The sequence below is a fragment of the Haliotis cracherodii genome, unplaced genomic scaffold (genome assembly GCF_022045235.1).
Source record: "Haliotis cracherodii isolate W230 unplaced genomic scaffold, xgHalCrac1.p SCAF_9, whole genome shotgun sequence".
Taxonomy (NCBI): domain Eukaryota; kingdom Metazoa; phylum Mollusca; class Gastropoda; order Lepetellida; family Haliotidae; genus Haliotis; species Haliotis cracherodii.
This window is the reverse complement of record NW_027266343.1, coordinates 14872983-14891262: the sequence shown is the minus strand read 5'-3', so window position 1 is coordinate 14891262 and position 18280 is coordinate 14872983. Positions and strand designations below refer to the sequence as shown.

The window sequence follows — 18280 nt, the reverse complement described above, 5'->3', positions numbered from 1 at the left end:
TACATCGGAATTTACATAAGGACAAGGAACCAATATGACTACGGATTAACGAACAACCCTGTTCTTAAGTCACTCCAAGAAATGCCAGTACCAAGAAACGTGATCATTGTCATCATCCGATACCATTTTGTTTGTCAACAATAATTACGTTCAATTTCATGCAAATCCATTCGTTTACCATCCTTTGTCACTCGGGTCTTTCCGTAATTTGCAATACAATAAAATGTCTGTTTCGGAAAGAGACGATTTTTCACAAATGATCTCGAAATGGATTTTTTTTTTAATATATTACAGAATATAATTGTGAAAATATCTGTCGCCCACGCAATGAATCATATTCACAAGCAACCATCAAACGTCCGTACGCTGTTCATAAATATTTTCTATTCTCTTCAATCCAACCAATACAATCCGTTCAATGTAAGTCTTTGTATCCTTATCAATTTCATTGATGTATAGTGCATAACTGAATTTAAAAAAAACATTGAGATGAACAATCAACAGCCAATATAGACAATATTTTTATTACATCTATTCATCACTTGGATGACGAAAAAAAATAAAAACAAACATACAACAATACATCATGTGCTGATGGTAGAGTGTAAACAGAAAGTAAATAGATTCATGTACCGGGAAATATAAACTTCCAACAAAACAAACATACTCTACAAGACACGTATCTCAGATATATGTAACAATTATATATCATACATAAATATTTTTAGGCTTTTTGTATAAATATCCTCACTATTACCCCTGGGTAAGGCGATCGGGATCAGAATAAGTTTTCAGCAACCCATGCTTGTCGTAAGAGGCGACTAACGGGATCGGGTGGTCAGACTCGCTGACTTGGTTGAAAAATGTCATCGTGTTCTTGTTGCGAAGATTGACGTTTGTGATGTCAAGCATTGGATTGTCTGGTCCTGACTCGATTATTTACAGACTGCTCTCAGAACCTTGCTACACTGCTGAGTGCGGCGTTAAACAACAAACAAACAAACAAACAGTCAGGATGAATATCCAAAGCATCTCAAGTTTCTCCTGGTCAAGTGATTTGTGTAATTTGGCAGGGTGAGGTCAAATTAGCCGACCACATCTGAAATAGAAACAAGAGAAATATTCATCAATTTCTTTCTGCAGAGACTCGTAGTTTACATAAAAACCTTTCAGTAGTATTTTTCGGACATTTTTGCAAATATGCACGTTTTGACCGTTATCATCAAGTGCTACATATTTGAACATGGCCCGCCCTGCCTTTCTGTGATTTCCTTTTCCGATTGTCAAACAATTATCAGTTGGGTTTGATAGTAGTTGTATGGTTGCCCGTCAAACAAGTCACCCTCATATCTAAATGGCTGAGGGAATGATTGAATGACGACATGCATCGATGTTCACTGTATCAATCAGAGATCGTGTCGCTCGCTACCACACAAGAGTTTACTCACTTATTAGTTTTGGCAAATACATTCTTACATAAGCAAATGAGCCTTAAGCAGTGTTCCAGCTTTATAAGGATGTGTAACACCATGCCTGGACTGCACAGCGCATGACCAACTTAAGAATCGAACCCGTTGTGACAAGCGAACAGTTTGACCACTTGGCTAACACACCAACTCGTAGCCGTCATATAGCTGGGATATTGCTGAGTACGGCTTTAAACAACAAACAAACAAACAAACACCAACTCGTAACACTTACAGTTATCCGATACATCAGGGCGTGAAATGTCGACCCCATCACCATAGTATGCAGGATAAGTCGCCCCACCAACCATGTTTACTCCCGGCGTTCCTGCGACGATATTAACGTCGCCGTCAACAGACAACCCTGCTGGGAGGTTGTAACCCGATCCACCGACAACGCTCCCTCCAACAATATTCACGTTACCGTCAATAACACTGGCAGCGGCTGGGACAGCCACCGCTCCACCACCCAAACCAACGCCTCCTCCAACGACGTTGACGTTTCCGTCAATAACATTCGCACCTACTGGGACTGGGACCGCTCCACCACCCACACCAACTACCCCGCCAACGACGGAACGGCCTATGAGGGGAGGAGACGCCATGGGCATTGGAATAGGCATTAGCACAGGAATTGGCATTGGTATATGGATAGGCATTGGTATACGTAGAGGCAACGGAAATGGCATGTGCATTCCTATAGGAAAACGTCTTGGCAAGAAAGGAAAATGAGAAGTTGTCGGGTTTGTGAGACAGGAGACGAGAACGACGGCAAGGATGGATTTTGCTGCCATGGCTGCACCCTTGAATAGAAGAAACAGAGAATATAACTTTAGTACAAAACATCATTGATATAAGCATGGAACAACTTCCCAAAGACTAGGTACAGACAAGCAATTAAGCTCTGAGGAACAATGTACTACTGGTATTTAGGAAGTGAACACATTGTGTTTTCAATGTAGAGCTTGGTTACCTGTAGATCTGACCGCGCTAAATTGAATTTAAAACCGAACGCGCACCTCTGAAGAAAACTGAACAAGCCTTGCAAAGATTTCGTTCTACACCTTGCGTCGCTATTATGACGTTATGTTGCTCACTGTGACGTGAACAAGATATGACGTCACATTCGTATATAGAAAAACGCAAAACAGCCCCATGCAGTTTTCTATCGTGTTTTCTGCACAAAACGTACTGTAACATATCCAATTTTGTAGCAACCGCAACTTTCCATTTTTTGCCTATGATTGTACATATAATTATTTAAATATGCCTACCGACAATGACTGAAAAATGTACTGTTCTATGAATATAAGCTTCTACAGGGATGCGGTCGTCAAACAAGCTGTTTCAATCAAGGGGGTAATAATCTTTGATGGACCAATCGAGTAATTGCCTTCATGGTAGAATCTATAATGATGCATATTCCAACAATGAAATAACAGTTTAAGGCCAACAATTTGTGAATTTTAGAAAAGAACAAAATACGAAAGTTGAACCTTGAGAGCTTCAACACAGATCACTACTCCAAACCTGGTTCAAAGGTCAAACGTATATGAAACTGCATACTTACCCTGGACAATATTCGCTGCAGATACTATAGACTTCTGTGAGTGTTATGCGGAACCACATCCACCCAGCATTTATATAGACAAGGTAAAGGAGGAAATGGTCACCCATCAATTAAGAACCGGTCAAAACATTTGTTAGTAGACAAAGCATCACTCAAACGTGTTGTCCTGTAGGAAGAATGGCCGTATTGGTTTGAAGGGTCAACATACGTGGGTTGTCCACATAACTAATGTCCCCTCTGGGGGAGTACGTGGGGCAGTGTGTGAGGGGGTCAGGGGGCAGTTGAGAGGCCGTGATTGTTGTTGTATGTCCTGAAACAAGATCACACCAAATGATATTTTACTATTAAGCGTCTGTGTGATCATGAACTATTTTAGAATGTTCATGTCGATGCTGAACAAAGATGTACAGAAAGTGCTGCCAATACCAACACTTTCATCGCTGCATAAACTTTCAAAGACAAATGTATGAGAACTTTCTGAAGACGCAAATAGAAGAAATAGAGTTAATGAATGGTGGAGGTAGTAGTGGCACCATGAACTGTTAGGATAGTGAGTTGGGTATAATGCCGCAAAGGTGGTAGAGTAGTAGTAGTAGTAGTAGAAGTAGTAGTAGTAGTAGAAGTAGTAGTAGTAGTAGTAGTAGTAGTAGTAGTAGTAGTAGTAGTAGGTTAAAATTAGGGTACGAGCGAACGCTGTAACCACTAGGCTACCCGACCGGCCCTTTTTTCATAGTAGTAGTAGTAGAAGTAGTAGTAGTAGTAGTAGTAGTAGTAGTTGTTGTTTTTGTAGTAGAAGTAGTAGTAGGTTAAAGTTGTGGTACACTTGAAGTTATTGTAGAAATAGTAGAAGTAGTACAAGTAGTGGTAGTAGTTATAGTAGTAGTAGTAGTAGTGGTAGTAGTTGTAGTAGTGGTAGTCGTAGTAGTAGTAGTTGAAGGTACAATATACTTGCAGTAGTAGTAGTAATTGTAGTAGTAGTAGTAGCAGTGATAGTAGTTGTAGTAGTGGTAGTAGTTGTTGTAGTAGTAGTAGTGGTAGTAGTTATAGCAATAGTAGTTGAAGGTATAATATACTTGCAGTAGTAGTAGTAGTTGTTGTTGTTGTTGTAGTAGTAGTAGTAGAATTAGTAGTAGTAGAAGTAGTAGTAGTAGTAGTCGTAGTTGTTGTTGTAGTAGTAGTAGTAGTGGTAGTTGAAGGTATAATATACTTGCAGTAGTAGTAGTTGTTGTTGTAGTAGTAGTAGTAGTAGTAGTAGAAGTAGTAGTAGAAGTAGTAGTCGTAGTTGTTGTTGTAGTAGAAGTAGTAGTAGGTTAAAGTTATGGTACACTTGAAGTAATTGTAGAAATAGTAGAAGTAGTACAAGTAGTAGTAGTAGTAGTAGAAGTAGTAGTATTAGTAAGTGAAGGTATAGTATACTTGCAGTAGTAGTAGTAGTTGTAGTTATAGTAGTAGTAGTGGTAGTAGTTGTAGTAGTGGTAGTCGTAGTAGTAGTAGTTGAAGGTACAATATACTTGCAGTAGTAGTAGTAGTAGTAGTAGTTGTAGTAGTAGTAGTAGTAGTGATAGTAGTTGTAGTAGTGGTAGTAGTTGTTGTAGTAGTAGTAGTGGTAGTAGTTATAGCAATAGTAGTTGAAGGTATAATATACTTGCAGTAGTAGTAGTAGTTGTTGTAGTAGAAGTAGTAGTAGGTTAAAGTTATGGTACACTTGAAGTAATTGTAGAAATAGTAGAAGTAGTACAAGTAGTAGTAGTAGTAGTAGAAGTAGTAGTATTAGTAAGTGAAGGTATAGTATACTTGCAGTAGTAGTAGTAGTTGTAGTTATAGTAGTAGTAGTGGTAGTAGTTGTAGTAGTGGTAGTCGTAGTAGTAGTAGTTGAAGGTACAATATACTTGCAGTAGTAGTAGTAGTAGTAGTTGTAGTAGTAGTAGTAGTAGTGATAGTAGTTGTAGTAGTGGTAGTAGTTGTTGTAGTAGTAGTAGTGGTAGTAGTTATAGCAATAGTAGTTGAAGGTATAATATACTTGCAGTAGTAGTAGTAGTTGTTGTTGTTGTTGTTGTAGTAGTAGTAGTAGAATTAGTAGTAGTAGAAGTAGTAGTAGTAGTAGTCGTAGTTGTTGTTTTAGTAGTAGTAGTAGTGGTAGTTGAAGGTATAATATACTTGCAGTAGTAGTAGTTGTTGTTGTAGTAGTAGTAGTAGTAGTAGTAGTAGTAGTAGTAGTAGTAGTAGTAGTAGTAGAAGTAGTAGTAGTAGTAGTAGTCGTAGTTGTTGTTGTAGTAGAAGTAGTAGTAGGTTAAAGTTATGGTACACTTGAAGTAATTGTAAAAATAGTAGAAGTAGTACAAGTAGTAGTAGTAGTAGTAGAAGTAGTAGTATTAGTAAGTGAAGGTATAGTATACTTGCAGTAGTAGTAGTAGTTGTAGTTATAGTAGTAGTAGTAGAAGTAATACTAGTAGTAATAGTAGTAGTAGTAGTAGTAGTAGAAGTTGTAGTAGTAGTAGAAGTTGTAGTAGTAGTAGTAGTAGTAGAAGTAGTAGTAGTAGTAGTAGTAGTAGTAGTAGTGTTGACATCCGCCACAACCATACATGGCGTCATATCATCTCGTCGAATAGGTGCGGTTGACTGTTGACTGTTGCTCACATGGCGTGCGTTTTTTACAAATCAAATTTTGCTCAGGGGAAATTTGTGAAATGAACTTGAACCTACATCTCTTCAATATAAAATACCATTATCTGTGCCTTGGGACTAGCGTTCGGGAATTATGGTATGTGTATGTGCAGTTAACTCCCTTTGACCACTACGAAATGAATATTCTCTTTTATGACGTCTTGGCCCCACACATAGTGGCCTTGACCGTCAAACATGGCTTTATCCGAAGAAATGACAAGATACACAGTTATATATGTCTCCACACTGATGCACAAGGTGGGTAGCCCATGGCTAAACATTAATTGGTTTAATGAAGACTGGGGTAAGAAATAAACTTACAACCACTTGACCCCTTCAACGTTCGAAATGTTTGAAATTTGTGTCGAAAAAGGGAAATATATTTATTCATAAAGAAAAGTTGTGTATTAATGTTGTTTTATTTTTAAAAGTTTTAAATCAAATTATATTTTACAAATAAATACAACCATGTAGAAGCATTCTTTGAGTGTCTACTAAGACAATTCACTTTACAAACAGGAACTGGTATTCCACTGTGGCAAATGCACAGGTTAAGGTCAGAGATTATTCCCAGTTGTATGAGGGGTCGGCGCTAGATTTTAGTCGGATACAAGTTCATGGTCAAGACCGGACGTCATACTTCCAATTTTTTTCAAACTCGAAATGTTCTCCAAGAGAATGTCCAGCCACCATTAACACAAACGATGACTTTGTCACGAAGCACAATCTTATCTATCAGCATTAGGCTGATGAATCACTGGTGAAGTTTCTGACAAACTACCAACAAACAAATCACCTCGAGGGGTGGCATTCAAACCTGAGAAGACTTGAAGTAGCCATCTCAATCCATGGAGATACTACAGGTTGGGGAAGACAGTACTGAGACCACAATCATCAAGCTTCGATCAGGTAGTTCGATGTCACCCAAGAAGAAGATTATCGGAACTTAGGCCATGCCCTTGTCAGGAAGAAGCGACAACTTCTTGCCAACCAGAAACCAGTGAAAGATTATCACAATGCCGTTTCTCATCTAGTTGGACTGTGAATTACTTAAAAGGGAATGTAGAATAGAAATTCGACAAATAAGACAATGTTTTGTACAGAGTTCATACCTTTTATCGGTTCTTTGTTTTAAATTTTAAATTAAAAGAATGCTAGATGCACGTTTTTACGGATGTATGCTGCTAAAACAAACACGATGGGGATTATCTCTTGGCCAGCTGCTGGACAAACAGAAAGTGACGGTTCAGGGTACCCAAACCGGATGTAGACTACCAGATGTCGGACTTCCATTTTGTGGATGCCTCGGTGGCTGCGTTGGCTACATTGCTGACTTTGTGTGCTGGCGATTAGATGCATTACTCTGAGAGTGTGGGTTCGAGTACCGACTGGGACTTAACCCAAAAGGTACAAGAATTTGTACTTTACTAAGAAAGTGCTATCTCAAATATTACATATGTTACAAAGGATATTAGTCATAAACTCGTTTTGATTGCCCAATATACCGTTACATGTCTTTTATAGCCGTGGGCAGCTGCAATACTGCTGATGCGGCTTAAAGAAATATTTCCCCCGTTTAGATCCGCGTTAGATTAGGTTTTCAGCAAAAAATGCAACAGGCGATTGACGGGATTGGGTGGTCAGGCTCGCTGACTTGGTTGATGCGTGGATCCCAATCGTGTGGATCGATGCTCACTATATCAATCACTTGATCGTTTATTTACAGACCGCCGTCATATAGCTGAACTATTACGTGTGGCGATAAACAAACAAACAAACAAATAAAGTAATATTTACTCACTCACTGCCTTTTATAAAGACAGAAACGGTGATGAAAAATCTTTTCCAACTTGTCATTGTCTCATGGTTAGTCTCTAAGTAGATACTGAAATTATCAATAACGACCAGCGACTGTAGGGAAATTGCTTTTATTGAAACAATGTCTCAGCAGCCACAGCAGCTTCATCACTACATACTCTCTCTGTACACACAACTAGATGATAGGTACATTGTACACGCCTGGTGTAGTCTACACGGAATATCACATGGGACGCTTGTAAGCACAGGGTTTTATTAACAACACAGTCATTATTGCTATAGCACGCTGGGTTGTCGCCTGTTAAATATATATTACACTATACAGTTCCTGTCAATATTTAACGATAGTTCCTAATTACAAGCCGTGTATTACTGATGTTTGGCCCTGAACATGGTTATAAGCGCGAGTGCTTTATATGTTGTATCAGACATCATGCCGGTCCTATCAAGATTTTACATAATCTCTTTAAAGGTCCTGTGGTACCACCTTTTGCCCTGAACGAGAGTTTCAATTATTATGTCATTATTATTATTTATGTCAAAGAGAAAGTACTTTATATGGTAAGATTACAACATTATATCCTCATTAGACGTTTTGTAGAGCTGTTCTTCAGCCCTGAACAAGGTTTACATATAGCTACAAGCTGACATACTGAATACGCCAGCCAACTAGACTAGTACGATACATAATCCTCGTTTGGGGCACTGCATTGTAATGAACAAGGGCTTTCAGGTGACCAGAGACATTGGAACCAGACAATACATATTCTACTATTTGATATAATACATTCACATGGCCTTTTCACGCTTCTCTCCGCCCGCCCTGAATAGGGATATATAGAGCTGTCAACTTATGGTATATACATGTACCATATACTATACATTTCTACAATATGTCGACGATACCTTGGGCCCCGAATAAGACTACACAACAAGTCCGTCATCCATATCAGAGAGATGACATACTATATTTGTTCTACCACTCTCATCACTTATTACTACTCAGTATGGGCCGTGTATTGCCGCACTGCGACCCTGATCGAGCCTTTTTCATTTTCAGTGGTATTTACAAGAATTCCCTACACAAGGCTTGTTCTTTTCCTCAATTTTGGGTATTGACATTCATGTTATGTAACTATCACAAAAGATTAATCAAACTAATTTCTAGATATGGCGTTTAATATTGGTACAAATTATCAAAATTACTCTATAAAAGGACATTTATTATAACCCCTGGGTCAATAAGATTATTAGTCATCAGTGATTTGGTACTAATTGTGTTGAAAGGAGAGGTGTAAGGCCTTTAATAACATAGTTTACTTTACATGTAAGTGACATTTTATATTAACCTTCAGTCTTATTCTTATTTTTATTCTGTAACTGTCCTACAACGAAATGAAGTTGCAACATTTGCAGCAATATTCGGGATACAATTGTAGTAAATATATGTTTATGAATTAATGAAAAATGAAGTGGCTATGAATACGGACACTTGTTGTATACTAAACAGAAACTGTAACCATCACAGAAATATAAATATGATATACGAAATCTATTTCATTTACATCATAAAGGACGCAGATATCATTTTCATAAATCTATATACATGTAACACATCATATAAATATACACCGTTTTATAAACATATATGGGTTTCCATGCCAACAGGTGACTAACTGCGGGTTTGCTCTACGTCTAATCATCTACAAGTATCACAAACACCTAGAAACGTCATGCATATTTGTTTGATTTGCTCTACATCGGAATTTACATAAGGACAAGGAACCAATATGACTACGGATTAACGAACAACCCTGTTCTTAAGTCACTCCAAGAAATGCCAGTACCAAGAAACGTGATCATTGTCATCATCCGATACCATTTTGTTTGTCAACAATAATTACGTTCAATTTCATGCAAATCCATTCGTTTACCATCCTTTGTCACTCGGGTCTTTCCGTAATTTGCAATACAATAAAATGTCTGTTTCGGAAAGAGACGATTTTTCACAAATGATCTCGAAATGGATTTTTTTTTAATATATTACAGAATATAATTGTGAAAATATCTGTCGCCCACGCAATGAATCATATTCACAAGCAACCATCAAACGTCCGTACGCTGTTCATAAATATTTTCTATTCTCTTCAATCCAACCAATACAATCCGTTCAATGTAAGTCTTTGTATCCTTATCAATTTCATTGATGTATAGTGCATAACTGAATTTAAAAAAAACATTGAGATGAACAATCAACAGCCAATATAGACAATATTTTTATTACATCTGCTCATCACTTGGATGACGAAAAAAAATAAAAACAAACATACAACAATACATCATGTGCTGATGGTAGAGTGTAAACAGAAAGTAAATAGATTCATGTACCGGGAAATATAAACTTCCAACAAAACAAACATAATCTACAAGACACGTATCTCAGATATATGTAACAATTATATATCATACATATATATTTTTAGGCTTTTTGTATAAATATCCTCACTATTACCCCTGGGTAAGGCGATCGGGATCAGAATAAGTTTTCAGCAACCCATGCTTGTCGTAAGAGGCGACTAACGGGATCGGGTGGTCAGACTCGCTGACTTGGTTGAAAAATGTCATCGTGTCCTTGTTGCGAAGATTGACGTTTGTGATGTCAAGCATTGGATTGTCTGGTCCTGACTCGATTATTTACAGACTGCTCTCAGAACCTTGCTACACTGCTGAGTGCGGCGTTAAACAACAAACAAACAAACAAACAGTCAGGATGAATATTCAAAGCATCTCAAGTTTCTCCTGGTCAAGTGATTTGTGTAAATGGCAGGGTGAGGTCAAATTAGCCGACCACATCTGAAATAGAAACAAGAGAAATATTCATCAATTTCTTTCTGCAGAGACTCGTAGTTTACATAAAAACCTTTCAGTAGTATTTTTCGGACATTTTTGCAAATATGCACGTTTTGACCGTTATCATCAAGTGCTACATATTTGAACATGGCCCGCCCTGCCTTTCTGTGATTTCCTTTTCCGATTGTCAAACAATTATCAGTTGGGTTTGATAGTAGTTGTATGGTTGCCCGTCAAACAAGTCACCCTCATATCTAAATGGCTGAGGGAATGATTGAATGACGACATGCATCGATGTTCACTGTATCAATCAGAGATCGTGTCGCTCGCTACCACACAAGAGTTTACTCACTTATTAGTTTTGGCAAATACATTCTTACATAAGCAAATGAGCCTTAAGCAGTGTTCCAGCTTTATAAGGATGTGTAACACCATGCCTGGACTGCACAGCGCATGACCAACTTAAGAATCGAACCCGTTGTGACAAGCGAACAGTTTGACCACTTGGCTAACACACCAACTCGTAGCCGTCATATAGCTGGGATATTGCTGAGTACGGCTTTAAACAACAAACAAACAAACAAACACCAACTCGTAACACTTACAGTTATCCGATACATCAGGGCGTGAAATGTCGACCCCATCACCATAGTATGCAGGATAAGTCGCCCCACCAACCATGTTTACTCCCGGCGTTCCTGCGACGATATTAACGTCACCGTCAACAGACAACCCTGCTGGGAGGTTGTAACCCGATCCACCGACAACGCTCCCTCCAACAATATTCACGTTACCGTCAATAACACTGGCAGCGGCTGGGACAGCCACCGCTCCACCACCCAAACCAACGCCTCCTCCAACGACGTTGACGTTTCCGTCAATAACATTCGCACCTACTGGGACTGGGACCGCTCCACCACCCACACCAACTACCCCGCCAACGACGGAACGGCCTATGAGGGGAGGAGACGCCATGGGCATTGGAATAGGCATTAGCACAGGAATTGGCATTGGTATATGGATAGGCATTGGTATACGTAGAGGCAACGGAAATGGCATGTGCATTCCTATAGGAAAACGTCTTGGCAAGAAAGGAAAATGAGAAGTTGTCGGGTTTGTGAGACAGGAGACGAGAACGACGGCAAGGATGGATTTTGCTGCCATGGCTGCACCCTTGAATAGAAGAAACAGAGAATATAACTTTAGTACAAAACATCATTGATATAAGCATGGAACAACTTCCCAAAGACTAGGTACAGACAAGCAATTAAGCTCTGAGGAACAATGTACTACTGGTATTTAGGAAGTGAACACATTGTGTTTTCAATGTAGAGCTTGGTTACCTGTAGATCTGACCGCGCTAAATTGAATTTAAAACCGAACGCGCACCTCTGAAGAAAACTGAACAAGCCTTGCAAAGATTTCGTTCTACACCTTGCGTCGCTATTATGACGTTATGTTGCTCACTGTGACGTGAACAAGATATGACGTCACATTCGTATATAGAAAAACGCAAAACAGCCCCTTGCAGTTTTCTATCGTGTTTTCTGAACAAAACGTACTGTCACACATCCGTAGCAACCGCAACTTTCCATTTTTTGCCTATGATTGTACATATAATTATTTAAATATGCCTACCGACAATGACTGAAAAATGTACTGTTCTATGAATATAAGCTTCTACAGGGATGCGGTCGTCAAACAAGCTGTTTCAATCAAGGGGGTAATAATCTTTGATGGACCAATCGAGTAATTGCCTTCATGGTAGAATCTATAATGATGCATATTCCAACAATAAAATAACAGTTTAAGGCCAACAATTTGTGAATTTTAGAAAAGAACAAAATACGAAAGTTGAACCTTGAGAGCTTCAACACAGATCACTACTCCAAACCTGGTTCAAAGGTCAAACGTATATGAAACTGCATACTTACCCTGGACAATATTCGCTGCAGATACTATAGACTTCTGTGAGTGTTATGCGGAACCACATCCACCCAGCATTTATATAGACAAGGTAAAGGAGGAAATGGTCACCCATCAATTAAGAACCGGTCAAAACATTTGTTAGTAGACAAAGCATCACTCAAACGTGTTGTCGTGTAGGAAGAATGGCCGTATTGGTTTGAAGGGTCAACATACGTGGGTTGTCCACATAACTAATGTCCCCTCTGGGGGAGTACGTGGGGCAGTGTGTGAGGGGGTCAGGGGGCAGTTGAGAGGCCGTGATTGTTGTTGTATGTCCTGAAACAAGATCACACCAAATGATATTTTACTATTAAGCGTCTGTGTGATCATGAACTATTTTAGAATGTTCATGTCGGTGCTGAACAAAGATGTACAGAAAGTGCTGCCAATACCAACACTTTCATCGCTGCATAAACTTTCAAAGAAAAATGTATGAGAACTTTCTGAAGACGCAAATAGAAGAAATAAAGTTAATGAATGGTGGAGGTAGTAGTGGCACCATGAACTGTTAGGAGAGTGAGTTGGGTATAATGCCGCAAAGGTGGTAGAGTAGTAGTAGTAGTAGTAGTAGTAGTAGTAGTAGTAGTAGTAGTAGTAGTAGGTTAAAATTAGGGTACACTTGAAATTATTGTAGAAATAGTACAAGTAGTGGTGGTAGAATAAGTAGTAGTCTTAGTTGTAGCAGTAGTAGTAATTGTAATTGTAGTAGTAGTAGTCGTAGTAGTAGTAGTAGTAATTGTAGATTTCTTCATTGTGAGTGAGTGAGTGAGTATGGTTTTACGCCGCTTTTAGCAATATTCCAGCAATATCACGGCTGGGGTCAGAAAGAAATGGGCTTCACACATTATACCCATGTCGGGAATCGAACGCGGGTGTTCGGCGTGACGAGCGAACGCTGTAACCACTAGGCTACCCGACCGCCCCTTTTTTCATAGTAGTAGTAGTAGTAGAAGTTGTTTTTGTAGTAGAAGTAGTAGTAGGTTAAAGTTATGGTACACTTGAAGTTATTGTAGAAATAGTAGAAGTAGTACAAGTAGTGGTAGTAGTTATAGTAGTAGTAGTAGTAGTTGTAGTAGTGGTAGTAGTAGTTGTAGTATTGGTAGTCGTAGTAGTAGTAGTAGTAGTAGTAGTAGTAGTTGTAGTAGTAGTAGTAGTGGTAGTAGTTGTAGTTGTGGTAGTCGTAGTAGTAGTGGTAGTAGTAGTAGTAGTAGTTGAAGGTTTAATATACTTGCAGTAGTAGTAGTAGTAGAAGTAGTAGTAGTTGTAGTAGTAGTAGTAGTAGTAGTGGTAGTAGTTGTAGTAGTGGTAGTAGTTGTTGTAGTAGTAGTAGTAGTAGTGGTAGTAGTTGTAGTAGTAGTAGTAGTTGAAGGTATAATATACTTGCAGTAGTAGTAGTTGTTGTTGTTGTTGTAGTAGTAGTAGTAGTAGAATTAGTAGTAGTAAAAGTAGAAGTAGTAGTCGTAGTTGTTGTTGTAGTAGAAGTAGTAGTAGGTTAAAGTTATGGTACACTTGAAGTTATTGTAGATTGTGATAGTAGTAGTAGTAGTAGTAGTAGTAGTAGTAGTAGTAGTAGTAGTAGTAGTAGTAGTAGTAGCCGTAGCAGTTCAAGGTATAGTATACTTGCAGTAGTAGTAGTAATTAATTGGTTTAATGAAGACTGGGGTAAGGAAATAAACTTACAACCACTTGACCCCTTCAACGTTCGAAATGTTGGAAATTTGTTTTATTTTTAAAAGTTTTAAATCAAATTATATTTTACAAATAAATACAACCATGTAGAAGCATTCTTTGACAATTCACTTTGCAAACAGGAACTGGTATTCCACTGTGGCAAATGCACAGGTTAAGGTCAGAGATTATTCTCAGTTGTATGAGGGGTCGGCGCTTGATTTTAGTCGGATACAAGTTCATGGTCAAGACCGGACGTCATATCTGAAATAGTGCGTGTGGCGATGAACAAACAAACAAACAAATAAAGTAATATTTACTCACTCATTGCCTTTTATAAAGACAGAAACGGTGATGAAAAATCTTTCCAACTTGTCATTGTCTCATGGTTAGTCTCTAAGTAGATACTGAAATTATCAATAACGACCAGCGACTGTAGGGAAATTGCTTTTATTGAAACAATGTCTCAGCAGCCACAGCAGCTTCATCACTACATACTCTCTCTGTACACACAACTAGATGATAGGTACATTGTACACGCCTGGTGTAGTCTACACGGAATATCACATGGGACGCTTGTAAGCACAGGGTTTTATTAACAACACAGTCATTATTGCTATAGCACGCTGGGTTGTCGCCTGTTAAATATATATTACACTATACAGTTCCTGTCAATATTTAACGATAGTTCCTAATTACGAGCCGTGTATTACTGATGTTTGGCCCTGAACATGGTTATAAGCGCGAGTGCTTTATATGTTGTATCAGACATCATGCCGTTCCTATCAAGATTTTATATAATCTCTTTTACGGTCTTGTGGTACCACCTTTTGCCCTGAACGAGAGTTTCAATAGGCCAGCCATCCGGTCTATGCATGTCAAAGAGAAAAAGTATACTTAGATCACAGCGATACATTTCCGCCTTTGGGCTCCGAGCAAGGATTAACATTGTACTGTCATACGGGCAAATTATTTATGTCAAAGAGAAAGTACTTTATATGGTAAGATTACAACATTATATCCTCATTAGACGTTTTGTAGAGCTGTTCTTCAGCCCTGAACAAGGTTTACATATAGCTACAAGCTGACATACTGAATACGCCAGCCAACTAGACTAGTACGATACATAATCCTCGTTTGGGGCACTGCATTGTAATGAACAAGGGCTTTCAGGTGACCAGAGACATTGGAACCAGACAATACATATTCTACTATTTGATATAATACATTCACATGGCCTTTTCACGCTTTTCTCCGCCCGCCCTGAATAGGGATATATAGAGCTGTCAACTTATGGTATATGCATGTACCATATACTATACATTTCTACAATATGTCGACGATACCTTGGGCCCCGAATAAGACTACACAACAAGTCCGTCATCCATATCAGAGAGATGACATACTATATTTGTTCTACCACTCTCATCACTTATTACTACTCAGTATGGGCCGTGTATTGCCGCACTGCGACCCTGATCGAGCCTTTTTCATTTTCAGTGGTATTTACAAGAATTCCCTACACAAGGCGTGTTCTTTTCCTCAATTTTGGGTATTGACATTCATGTTATGTAACTATCACAAACGATTAATCAAACTAATTTCTAGATATGACGCTTAATATTGGTACAAATTATCAAATTACTCTATAAAAGGACATTTATTATAACCCTGGGTCGATAAGATTATTAGTCATCAGTGATTTGGTACTAATTGTGTTGAAGGGAGAGGTGTAAGGCCTTTAATAACATAGTTTACTTTACATGTAAGTGACATTTTATATTAACCTTCAGTCTTATTCTTATTTTTATTCTGTAACTGTCCTACAACGAAATGAAGTTGCAACATTTGCAGCAATATCGGGGATACAATTGTAGTAAATATATGTCTATGAATTAATGAAAAATGAAGTGGCTATGAATACGGACACTTGTCGTATACTAAACAGAAACTGTAACCATCACATAAATATAAATATGATTACGAAATCTATTTCATTTACATCATAAAGACGCTGATATCATTTTCATAAATCTATATACATGTAATACATCATATAAATATACACCGTTTTATAAACATATATGGGTTTCCATGCCAACAGGTGACTAACTGCGGGTTTGCTCTACGTCTAATCATCTACATGTATCACAAACACCTAGAAACGTCATGCATATTTGTTTGATTTGCTCTACATCGGAATTTACATCAGGGTAAGGAACCAATATGACTACGGATTAACGAACAACCCTGTTCTTAAGTCACTCCAAGAAATGCCAGTACCAAGAAACGTGATCATTGTCGTCATCCGATACCACTTTTTTTGTCAACAATAATTACGTTCAAATTCATGCAAGTCCATTCGTTTACCATCCGTTGTCACTCGGGTCTTTCCGTAATTTGCAATACAACAAAATGCCTGTTCCGGAATGAGACGATTTTTCGCAAATGATCTCGAAACGGATTTTTTGCAATATATTACAGAATAAAATTGTGAAAATATCTGTCGCCCACGCAATGAATCATATTCACAAGCAACCATCAAACGTCCGTACGCTCTTCATAAATATTTTCTATTATCTTCAATCCAACCAATACAATCCGATTTAGGTAACTCTTTGTATCCTTATCAATTCCTTACAAACTAAGGTCATTATTCCAACACTAGTAATCAGTTTGAAGTCAAAGATGTTCCTTAGTTTCCGGAACATAACGATCTATTCTGAATGCCTGTGTTGCCTCGGCTAATCTTCAAAGTAGCCATCTTCTTCATCCGAGTTGGCGTTGCTGCGCGTGGTCTGATTGTAGGTCACGTACTGCACTGGACATTGGTCATTCATGATCAGCGACTGGGAACAGAAAGCGAAAAGTTTAAAGTAAATGAATGCGGAATCGGAGTTCACAGTGCAATCCAATCTATGCTTAAATGTCGTGAGTGGATGGCGTTATTGACAGGACAATGCGTGACAGTATGATTAGCCAGTGGCATACATCATTCTATAACATTCATACAGAAGAAAAATATTTTGGTTTAGATATGGATTTGATATTCAACTCCTTGGTATATAACTACCGCATGAATCTTAATACAGTATGAAAATAACAACTGATGGCGTGTATATAGCATCTTCCCAGGGCAACTAAGTTTACTGACTATGACAGTTCAGACCCACCCTTGCCGATCTATATTGACCCAAATACCCGGGTAGTTTAAATTTGAAAGGTTTCTTTAAACGTTGACATATCCGAATGTTTCCATCTGTAGAGGTCTTCAGCAACCCATGCTTGCCGTAAAAGGTGACTATGCTTGTCGTAAGAGGCGACTAACGGAATCGGGTGGTCATGCTCGGTGACTTGGTTGAGATATGTCATCGATCCCAATTGCGTGGATCGATGCTCATGATATTAATCACTGGACTGTCTGGTCCAGACTCGATTATTTACAGACCGCCGCCATATAGCTGGAATATTGCTGAGTGCGGCGTTAAACAACAAATCAAACCAAAAACCATCTGTATACTGGTCAATATTTTGACCTATGACCTGCGGCTAAAGCAATGTTCTTCTTTTAGACATGAACGCAGGTAGCTTTTCATCTAAATCTTGACAAGCGTGTTTCATATCAGCACGTTTTGACACATGACTCATGTCAGCTCGCATAATGCCCACTAGCAATAAATCAAAGACAGCGTCACAACGTGACAATCACTTTCGGCTCAATATAGTGGTCCGCATTCACCAAGTTTACCCTGCATGTAAAACGGAAGCTGCAACTCTCATCGCTTCAAGAAAACGCAGCATTGCCTTTGGTAAAAAAGTACGACTCGATATCTATCAAAGCGCCTCTATTTCAGGATGTATTGATAACATCGACAGTCTTCCACTGAACGTAATTGCAATTGATATAGTGATATTTCTGTCTGTGTTGCCTTTAATGTCACATGGCCGTGTGATGCGTCTTACCATCTTCTCCTCCCGACCCTGGGGGTTGCGCAGGAAGTACATGAGCGGGGCGTACAGGATGTTCACAATGGCGATGATCCACAGCAACCTGGGAAAATCAACATTTAAAAAAATAACGTCTTTCTCTTGACAGTTGACAGATTTGCATGTAAAACATAAATGTTTCAAGGGTATGGCTTGATGGGTCGTGGTTATATAATTTGTGTAGTAGGGGCCCTGTTTGATATTGGGTGGGAGGGGGGTGGGGGGGGGGGTGGGTGGAGGGGGGAAATACCCCCTTATATTCTTACATTGTTGGTATGAAGTACATTGT

The 18280-nt window shown here is 38.7% G+C and overlaps 2 protein-coding genes across 3 annotated transcripts in view; both read right to left on the bottom strand.

Annotated features, from left to right (window-relative positions):
- Positions 1–1085: 1085 nt before the first annotated feature.
- Positions 1086–11343, bottom strand: LOC139451758 (uncharacterized). The gene is made up of 4 exons (XM_071233071.1): positions 11047–11343; positions 3245–3346; positions 1702–2269; positions 1086–1099 (listed from the first exon to the last, which is right to left on the bottom strand). Exons 1-4 carry the CDS (start codon positions 11341–11343, stop codon positions 1086–1088), a joined length of 981 nt encoding a protein of 326 aa, XP_071089172.1.
- Positions 11344–14455: 3112 nt separating this feature from the next.
- LOC139452832 (synaptic vesicular amine transporter-like) overlaps positions 14456–18280 on the bottom strand; it is a 78027-nt gene continuing 74202 nt past the window's right edge. For both annotated transcript variants that reach the window (XM_071234457.1, XM_071234459.1), the window contains exons 15-16: positions 17968–18055; positions 14456–16853 (exon numbers count right to left, since the gene is read on the bottom strand). In XM_071234457.1, coding sequence (XP_071090558.1) covers positions 16749–16853; positions 17968–18055 — 193 coding nt within the window. In that variant the 3' untranslated portion in view covers positions 14456–16748. The remainder of the gene's footprint in view (positions 16854–17967; positions 18056–18280) is intronic.